Source organism: Sycon ciliatum, chromosome 13 (genome assembly GCF_964019385.1).
Source record: "Sycon ciliatum chromosome 13, ocSycCili1.1, whole genome shotgun sequence".
Taxonomy (NCBI): domain Eukaryota; kingdom Metazoa; phylum Porifera; class Calcarea; order Leucosolenida; family Sycettidae; genus Sycon; species Sycon ciliatum.
The window spans coordinates 26,380,909-26,391,284 of record NC_088655.1 but is presented as its reverse complement, the minus strand read 5'-3'; the positions used below and the strand labels follow the sequence as shown (position 1 = coordinate 26,391,284).

The following is a 10,376-nucleotide window of genomic DNA, read 5'->3' as shown; positions in this document are numbered from 1 at the left end:
GTTGTAACTCTGAGCTTCATGCCCGTGACTACAGGCAATCATCTTACAACCCTGAGTTTTCTGTGAACTCTGAGTTCAACGGTTTAATTTACAACCAACCTGAACGTCCTAGCCATTGGCGGACTATGCTCGGCCAATCGTCAAATTATGCTTTTGATTATGCCACAATTATGCCAACAAATATGCTGAATTATGCTCGGTTCCACTATGTATTCACGCTGTACATAGAGGATTGAGAAACCACGCATACACACACGGCCATGCCCTAAGCTTAATTTTTATCTAAACTGAAAGATTATGCCGACCTTACACGTTGGAATCCGTATAATATTATGCCGGAGCATAATTTTTTGACGAAATCCCAAGATTATGCCAAATATTATGCCGGCATAATCCGCCAAGGGCTATGATAAGGAGTCGTAACTAGGCCTTGACGGATTATGCTAATATTTTCGTTAAATTATGCTTTTCGCATTGCTGAAAAAATTGCAGAATTATGCTATTTTTATGCTAAAAGTTATCATATTATGCCGCATTATGCTCACATATGCTGCTAATGCATAATGGGTCTGTGGAAAATAACAAGGGAATTTTTTTGTAGAGGGCGTTGTACTGTAGTAGCAAAAGTTCAACGGGATAAACGCACCGTCCAACCTACATGTAGCTATGACCATCACTGATTGTAGTGGACTGGACATGTTATCAAGGGAGTCGTAAACCTACAACTTCCTGGTGCATCTACTTGTACTTGTACTTGTAGAACATGTACAACTGTATGGAATTGATGCAAACAGGCGGATTATTACAATTTTATGCGATTCGTATGCAATTTGCGCGAACTGCCTCGAATTATGCGATTATTCGATTTTGGTAGGAATTATGCGAAAAATTATGCTAGCATAATCCGTCAAGGCCTAGTCGTAACTGGGGTATTTAAAAAACAAACATCTGCAGGCTTTCTGACAAAGCTGTATAGGGCTTGAAAGTGCTACGTCACAGCACAGCAACAATTTCAAAAACTCAAAAATTGGATCCACTTGGATCCAGTTTTTGTATGGATCCAAGCACATTTCAAGCCGTCCTACTCTCAGCAAGGTGATGTAACCAGTGAAACTGACTGATTTGGCTACTGAGGGCGGGGTTACAACTGGTGGCGAAGTAAAAGTCACCCCTGCATACGACATGAGTGGGTTGCTATGCACCCACATACTGAGGCAATGGCAAAGTCACACCTTAGTGGATCCAAAATAGAAATCTGATGTCAACTTACTACTCCCTGGCCGTTTTTGACGTCATCACTTTCAAGCCCTATTATGCCCCTAAGCATAAGTTTTGTCTAAACCGAAAGATTATGCCGACCTTACACGTTGGAATCCGTATAATTATGCCGGCATAATCCGCCAAGGGCTAGAACGTCCCCCGTTGTCAGTCTGCTATGCACATGTAAGTGGAGTCAACTGTAGTAAAACCCTGCTAAAAGTTATCATATTATGCCGCATTATGCTCACACATGCTGCTAATGCATAATGGTTCTGTGCAAAATAACAAGGGAATGTTTTTGTAGAGGGCGTTGTACTGTTGTAGCAAAAGTTCAACGGGGTCAACGCACCGTCCGACCTAGCTACAACCATCACTGCATGATTGTAGTGGACTGGACATGTTATCAAGGGAGTCGTAAACCTACGACTTCCTGGTGCATCTACTTGTAGAACATGACTGTACAACTGTATAGTTTTATTATAATTTGATGCGAACAGGCGGATTATTACAATTTTATGCGATTCGTATGCAATTTGCCTCGAATTATGCAATTATTCGATTTTGGTAGGAATTATGCAAAAAAATATGCTAGCATAATCCGTCAAGGCCTAGCCTATGCCCCCTCCCCCCGTAGTAGGCTCTAGCCCTGGGCCATTTTTCACTGCTTTTCGAGCAGAATCTTCCCATTATTTTTACTAGCATCATCCACCAAGCGCTAGCCTGTATTTTATACATGTATGGATTTCAGTTGCCAGCACTGTAGTATACTATACTATGATAGCAGCATTAATAATTATTTTCGTCTTGGGAAGCAACAGACCAGGGGAAGTAGCCGGCCATGTAACGTTAGGGGCGTGAGCCCGCCTTTCGGCACGGGGAGTTGCAGCTCGCTCGACTCTACTATACGGAGTGAGCAGAACCCACACCTTCAAGGCTTGACCTGGTGAGCTGCGTAGTGGCGATTTTTGCAGTCAGATGTTGTGCTACTGCTGAGCTCGAACCCGCGACCTCTCGGCTCTCGGGTCGCAAGCAAGTGAAGCCTCCCAGTTGTATGATACGCTCTGTGTCGCTGCAGTAGCAAACGCCAGCTCACAGTTGACCCTGCACGACCTGCTAAAAACTAACAAAAGAGTGAAAAGACTGTTCTAATCTAGCGGTCCACACTCGAAGGTACCAGAACTGCTACTTACTTCGCAAGACAACTAGTAGTAGACCATGGTAGACGGTCTACTCAGCAATTAAACTTACAATGTCATAATTGTTTGTGTAGATCTGCAGTTTTTAAAAGGGCATTTCCAGAGTTTTCCGTTGAACAGTCGCACTCCTGGCAAATCAAGTGGACGTCAACCAAGGTCAACTAGCCTATTCTAGAACATTTTAGTCTAATATAGACCTACTACCCGCGGAGGACGTGTGTGAGGCTTCGATCTCTCTCGAACCCTCGCCGCTCCTGCAACACGTCCGCTGGACTGTACATCTACGCGTGCACGTATCTGCTCCTGGCCTGGAGAACTAGTACTAGTAGTAGTAGTACTACATGTAATACTGATCTACTAGCACAGTACATGTACGACATGATTGTAGACATAGTCACTTTAGCGCGCGCCGATCTGTAGATCTACGAGTCGGTGATAGTTCATGCACTAACCCAATGGCCAAGGAGATCTTCTTGACTCTAGTATAGGCCTTGACAGATTATGCTAGCATAATTTTTCGCATAATTCCTACCAAAATCGAATAATCGCATGATTCGAGGCAAATTGCATATGAATCGCATAAAATTGGACTAATCCGCCTGTTCGCATCAAATTCCATACAGTTGTACATGTTCTACAAGTACAAGTACAAGTAGACACACCAGGAAGTCGTAGGTTTACGACTCCCTTGATAACATGTCCAGTCCACTACAATCAGTGACCAGGGTGACGGTCATAGCTAGGTCGGACGGTGCGTTGACCCCGTTGAACTTTTGCTACTACAGTACAACGCCCTCTACAAAAAAATTCACCTGTTATTTTGCACAGAACCATCATATACATTAGCAGCATATGTGAGCATAATGCCGCATAATATGATAACTTTTCGCATAATAATAGCATAATTCTGCAATTTTTTCAGCAATGCGAAAAGCATAATTTCACGAAAATATTAGCATAATCTGTCAAGGCCTGCTCTAGTAGGTTCTTTCTATTCATCGTGATAGAAGCTACTAGTAGTAGTACAGTGCTGTGTTTATCTGTTTACTTTTTAGTACAATGCCCGCAATGGCGTTTTATGTAGATCTAGTCAGAGAGTACAGTCGTGGCCACAGAAATCCGACCGCAGCAACCGGGTCTGCTAGGCCCTAGCACGACACACAACACTCTGCGCACTTGAGCGCCGCGCTATTCTTACTTCATAAGAATCATAATGTCGGATTTCTCTGGCCAGAAGTGCAGGTACAATGACACGTGCATTCACTAGCTTCACTTGTGCAGTCTGTCCCTGGTCTTTCAAGCTGAAGACAGTGAAGTGGGTCTTGTCAGGGTGGAAGGCCCTAGGTGGTAGAACAGAAGAAAAGAGACAGGCGTTCAGGTTCAAGTGTCAGTTAATTCGATCTTCGATGGTTTATGTACATGTATCTGCTCCATCCATGCCCATGCCATGGTTTACCATGTCGTCCGTGGTTTTCACCGATCAGCTGATGATCAGTGAATGACTATGACTGTCGTCAGCAAAGCTTCCTTGGCCTGGCGCGGCTGGGTCGGCGGCGCTCTCCGCTCCCTAGCCTCTCGGATGGCAAACCGGAGGGCGGAGGCATAGCAGACCCGGTAACCGTGACGTCCGCGATCTGTGCCGTGGCCGTGCAGTGTGCAAGTGCGAGCTTGTGTTGATATGAGTTGATGTACATGACTTTGTGCTGTATTTCTACTTTCTAGTAACCTTGTAACTGCTTTGAGTTGAACCGAGCGCGTGCGTAGTCTACCGGAGAAAAGCGTGGAACATGTTTTACCTACACACCGTGACACTGCTTCGCTGCTTCGAGAAATTCTCTGTCGCTGCTTCGCCGTCATCAGCAACTGTATAAAAGGCACCCGCCACTCTCTAGGCTGTTCAGAAGCTCGCCTACTGTTGTACTCGAGTCGTTCAAACACAAAGTTGTTCGGCCGTAACAAGTAACAGAATTTTAGCTTCAATCCAGTGTTTTGATCCGTCATGGCCAGCTACCCGAAGTCCATTTTCATCACCGGAGCAAACAGCGGCATCGGTCTGGGATTTGTCAAGCACGTTCTGGAGCAGGGCAAAGGCACGACGGAGCATGTATGGGCCACGCACCGCCGGCCACTCGGCGACGAGGCGACCCGCGAGCTGGAGCAACTGGCCAAGGACAACAGCGATCGCCTGCACCTGATACGTATGGACGTCAGGCAGCAGGACACTATCCGAGCGGCCGTAGAGGAGGTGGAGAAGGTGGTGGGCGCTGACGGTCTCAATGTACTGGTGAGTAACAGCGGCGTAGCGGTCTACCAGTTTTCACTACAAGAGATTACCGCGGAGACTCTGACGAATCACGTGCAAGTGAACACCATTGGCGCGTTCCTGGTGCTGAAGGAGTTCCACGGCCTGCTGAAGCGCGCCGCGGAAGCCAGCAAGGAGCAGCCGCTGGGATGGAAGCGCTCCGCCGTCCTCTACACGTCCAGCATCATGGGCTCGCTCACGGAGAGCTCCGGAGACGGCCAGTTCGCGGTGCAGCGGAACCCGTTGTTCCGCACGTACAGCTATCGCGCGAGCAAGGCGGCACTGAACATGCTGGCGCACTCCATGGCGCCGGAACTGGCGGATGACGGTATCGGCACGCTGCTCATGCACCCGGGCTGGGTGCAGACCAACCTGGGCGGCGATCAGGCTCCGCTGACCGTGGAGGACTCCGTCAGTGGTCTGGTCAGGATTGCGCAGGCCCTGGACACCACGACCAACGGCAAGCACCTGTCGTACGACGGCGAGGTGCTGGCCTGGTAACCATGCCGACCATGTGTGGGAGTGTCCGACGGCGTATCGTCGGGGCGCGGCGAGGATGCGGCTGATGCTTTCCTGTCGTACGCCCGCGACGTGTTGCGGTGGTAATCAAACCGACTGTGGTGTGTAGTTATCCAACGGCGTAGCCTGATTGGACGCTATCAGGATGCATGCGGGTGGTGCTATCCTGTCATAGTAGACAGGGTGTTGCCGCAGCATGCCTACACATACATGTACCTCTGCAGCTATGTTCTGCTTGCACTTGTAGCCAATATTGTTTTTGAGAACGTCTGCACGTACCGGTATAATTATTATTGTGCTCATCTTTCTCCAATGCAGCCTCTTACGTATCATGATCAACTCTGCACTTCTCCCACTCCTATTACAGTGTCTTCACAGCAAATCCCTTTGTATTCCACCACTGTACATGAATGCAGCCTGGTACCTCAGGCATGGTGGCCGTCCTTTTCTAGGAAACTTCTTTTATATTAAAGCTGGTTTCTTTTCTAGCCGATTATAACGCGGATGTTCAAACTTTTACTTTACTTCGCTTCATAGTTAGTAGTAGCTCAAACTGGTAGTGGTCCAGTACGAGTGCTGGAACTTCTCTTTCTTTTCCCCTTTTTTGTGCATATTGACAGCAGACACGCGATGTGTTTCTGCTCTTTGCGTTGATGGTGTAATAAAGACCACTAGTGCTGTACCAGTAGTATCGCACATCCGTGTCTGGCCTGGGGTTGCTAAAATTAATGGTCTTCTTGTGTCATCAGAAACTTGTTATGTCAAATGTGCGCCATCCATCCCGATTTGGCCGGGAATGTCCCGATGTCGAGGGTGGTAATAGGCAGCCCAAAGTGCATTTGTCGCACGCCTCACAGCTACATTTGTACTTGCAAGTATACATTTTTATACCTAGGTACATGCATGTCATTGTCCCGATCTCAGGTTTGCAAAGGCTGACAGGTATGAGAGGTGTGCAGGCTGAAGAAATACGACAGTCCTTATGACTCGTATGAATAAGAATGGCATCGCGCTCAAGTGCGCAGAGTGTTGTGCGTCGTCCTAGGCTAGGGCCTGGCAGACCAGGTTCCTGAGGCCGGATTTCTCTGGCCAGGAATTATTTTGGCGGTACATGTACTGCAGTGGAACGTTGATGATGTTTAGTAGTCTAGATACAGTGCAACGAGTGTTAGTTTCCAAGATCTTTACAAGACTGGCGAACACTAAATGTCATGAAGAAAGTGAAGAGAAAGGAGGTTTATATAGGAAAGAGATTGTGATAGAAGACTGTGCAATGAAGTTTGTTGTTTTGTTAGATATCTGACGTGTGCTGTTTGGAAGAAGTGTTTGGATGCAAACAGAACTTACAAGAGATGAGTAAAGACTACTTTTCTACAATAGCGTTGTAGGCGAGGAGTGCGTAACATCAAAAGATGTCGTAATGTGTATTGGAACTATGCTAGCCAAACATTACGTAATTATTATGGTAGCGAAGTACGTGTAGTAGGTATTACAATGTGTGCCAGAGTATGGTGAATCAGTGTTTGTGATGATGAGGAAAATATGACGTGTACATGCAAACAAATGATGATGTCATGATGCGAGAACGTCAGAGACGCTACAGATGTTCATGTTTCCACACAGCGTCCCATTCCCGGCTGTGTGACGGTGTCGCTTTGTCATGATAGTGTTGAAACTTGAAAGTGTCGGTGAGGCGGGTGCACTCCGATCTACGATACTGAGAACTGAACATGCCCAGGGGAGATTGGATAAAACGACGCTCCTTCGGGAGAGAACGAAATGTCCGAATCGTCAGTGTCACTGAACCAGGTTTTGACTCCAGGTGGACTCTAACGCATAACTAGCTAAGTTAGTTATGCGTTAGAGTCCACATGGATTTACATTGAAACAAGGAAAACGGTGGGGCACAAGTAACTTGTGCCCCACCGTTTTCCTTCCTTCCTTCTCCTTGTTTTCCCTTGTTTTCCTTGTTTCAATTTTCCTTGGCTCACCATCTTAGCACTTGAAGTACTTGTCACTAAACCCGCCGCTAAACCCCATTACTTTCCCACTAATTTTAATATGCAGTACTGAGGTACATGTCTGTACATGTACATGTCATTGTGTTTAGCTGGGTAGAGTATGACAGTAGCGAGCAGTTGCCAGATCATCAGCCAGTCAGGAGCGCGTACAGGTCACGTGCAGAAATGCGTCGAAAACACTGGAAATAGCAGACGAATGCCCGAGGAGGCAGATAATACCATACTAGTACAATACTTGGCATTGGCGGGTAATGCTAGTTATTTGCTGCGATAATGCTTAAGGTAATGCTCATAATATGAGGATATAATGCCACCTATAATGCTCACACTGCTCCATAAAGCCAGTTTGAAAGTTGGAAAAGTCGATTTAAGGGGGCACATCACCCAAAAATTTCATATGGCATTCAATTGACCGTAACTTGTCTTTGGTGTTTCTCAGTGGATTTGAGTGAAATTTTGACCACACACTCCTGCCACTATGCTGGCCCTCAGGACATGATTTACAAGTTCTTGCGTCTCACTGACAGGCTTTCCAGGCCGGAAAAACTCAAATTTCCGGCATAGTGCTACGGTGTGCGAGCCACCCAGGAGCCAAACAAATGCATTTACATTTTTTTCACATTTTCGTGCCCATTCTGTCCGTGCGCGGGACCCAAACCTAAAACAAGTCCAGAAGCAGCCATGGGTGGTGGGGTAGGGCCCCTCAACGTGGCCCTGGAATCTGTCACAACGGAACGAGTGGGCGTTCTTTCACGGACTCCCACAGACCCAAGGCAATTTTTGAATTTTTTTAGGTTTGGCACGTGCTACGAGGTCGTACCTTTGATACAACATCCAGTGCTGGGACCTCCACAGCAAGCCATTTCCACAGCGCTGCAAACCAAATCCAGGATGCCCTCAGAAACCGGCAAAGACTGCCACTCACGTTTCACTACTGCCTAGTACTGAATCCTACCTGACTTCTTGACACGACTCAAACTTGCCAAAGTCACTAAATCAACGTCAACTACAATAATCAAGCCACATATCTGCAACGTCACGAGGGTGCTGGCAAAAGTCCTGCTGCACGTGGTTTTTTAACGTGATTTTTTGGACTTTTTTGGACTTGGGGCAAAATTCTGCACACTTTCGCGTGTTTCCATAATACGACAAGTTGCGCACGGTCTGCTCACATTCAAATACAGTGCTGCCAACAAATGACAGCATGCAACAACAAAATCTTTCCTTGCAAGGGCACATTTTCGGCCATAACTCTTGAACGGCTGGTCAGATAGGGACACAGTTTTCAGAGAATTTGCAGCTATTCATGCTCTTTCAACTGACGTAGCACTCAATATGAATTTACAAATTCGATTTTTCAGCGAATTTTTGGGTGATGTGCCCCCTTAAGACAGGGTGTAAATGCCTGACATGCCGCTGAGGTTTGCACTGAATAGACAGTAGGACATGAAAACGAAGAGAGATCTTTTATGATCATAGCATGATGGTGTGGAAAGTATTTAAAATCACGAAAAGAAAATTCGGCGGACAGGCCATTACATGTTTCGAATAGAAAACTCTCAGCTGTCTGTAGAAACAATTCGCGAAGCGCTGCGAGCAATGTTTCTTGAGATTTATTTTTTATTTATTTTTTACCACAAAGCACTGGCCAGCAACATAAAAGGAGTGGCAGACAAAATTGGACAAGCGAACATTGACAACACAGAGGAGCCTGGCATGCGTGCCGATGAGGTAGGTCAACCTCCCCCCCCCCCCCCCCGCCCTAGATACATACATCATTCGTAAGTTGAGCTGCAATCTCGGCAATTTCCAAATGTGACCTTGTCTAGCACAATCGACGTGTGAAACTAGCACTACGTCCAGTCTGTTGGCATCACCGTGAAAGTAGCGCTATTTATTTTAGAACGCACGAGAGATACACTGCTGCTCCCTGCGACGCTGGCAGCCCTCTGCACAGGTGTAAAAAAGTGTAAGATATTTTTTCACTGTTTCGCCCTGTGATACTGCCGTATTCCGAGTGACTGCATAGGGAAGTCATTATTTCCCACCGCAAGGATTGCCACTTTGTAGCACTATCAGCACTGCTAGCATTTTAACTAGCATAATCGCTCCAAATAACTAGCAGTGCTAGTAGCACAATTTCCACATACATGTACATGTATAATCGCCGGTGCCTATAAGATACGTTGTCACTGCATGGTGTACATGTAGACGTATTTGGCAGGACTGCCAACATTCTAAGTAACACGGTTTGGTAAGGTCACTTACGTAAGCACTGCTGGAGATCACGGGCATGGGGCGTGCCCGTAGACGACAGAACAAACCCGAGGACACCTTCAGGAGTGGCGACGATGGACTTCTCGGTGAGCCTAGCCGCGAGCGAGCGCTGCTCGTACTGCAGTGCAGTGCTGTGTGGAATACCAGCCTTCAGCATTCACTTTACCATACAGCTATCGCCAGCTATCAGAGACAATACACAACCATATGCGACATGCAACACGAACAAACACAGTGAAATTCAATAACGTAAGCTTACAACAGGAACAAGAAGAAGAGATTGAAGATTTCATTGGAACTCCGCGTCTCGGGCACAGGGCAGGCGATCATGAATTATGTACGTCACAGTGGATGATTACATTGGAGTCTTCACAAACACACTCTGAAAAAATCACTAAGAATATCACTAGGTTATGATAATACAGTAAAACCTGTAACTAAAGACCACCGTGACTAGCGACCAGCCTGTTACTACCGACCACTTCGCCAAGCACGGACGGACGGTCTCACATTCATATTACGGTTGGGCGGTGCAAAACCTGTAACTAAGGACCACCTGCCACTAAAGACCGCTTTCTCTGGCCCCAAGGGGTGGTCGTTATTTACAGGTTTTACTGCACATGTACATGTACATGTATACACATACATCCAAAGCGGGATCGAAGAAGTTGGAAGAACTGTTAAAAAAAAGTTAACTAACATTCATGCAGCGCTGCATACATGTCCATGTACTTCGCAGTAAGTTTACGTAACACTCGTTTCAAGCAACTGCCGACTCATGTTCATTTCCATTTTTACCGT

At 46.6% G+C, this 10,376-nt stretch overlaps 1 protein-coding gene across 1 annotated transcript; it reads left to right on the top strand.

Moving 5' to 3' along the window:
* The first annotated feature begins 4,232 nt into the window (after nucleotides 1-4,232).
* LOC135829414 (C-signal-like) lies at nucleotides 4,233-5,981 on the top strand. Its single transcript, XM_065341823.1, has one exon. The coding sequence runs from the start codon at nucleotides 4,456-4,458 to the stop codon at nucleotides 5,257-5,259; it is 804 nt and encodes a 267-aa protein (XP_065197895.1). The 5' UTR covers nucleotides 4,233-4,455; the 3' UTR covers nucleotides 5,260-5,981.
* The last annotated feature ends 4,395 nt before the right edge of the window (nucleotides 5,982-10,376 follow it).

Excerpts from the sequence above, each read along its gene's own strand:
- LOC135829414 (XM_065341823.1), top strand. The coding sequence starts at position 4,456 with ATGGCCAGCTACCCGAAGTCCATTTTCATCACCGGAGCAAACAGCGGC.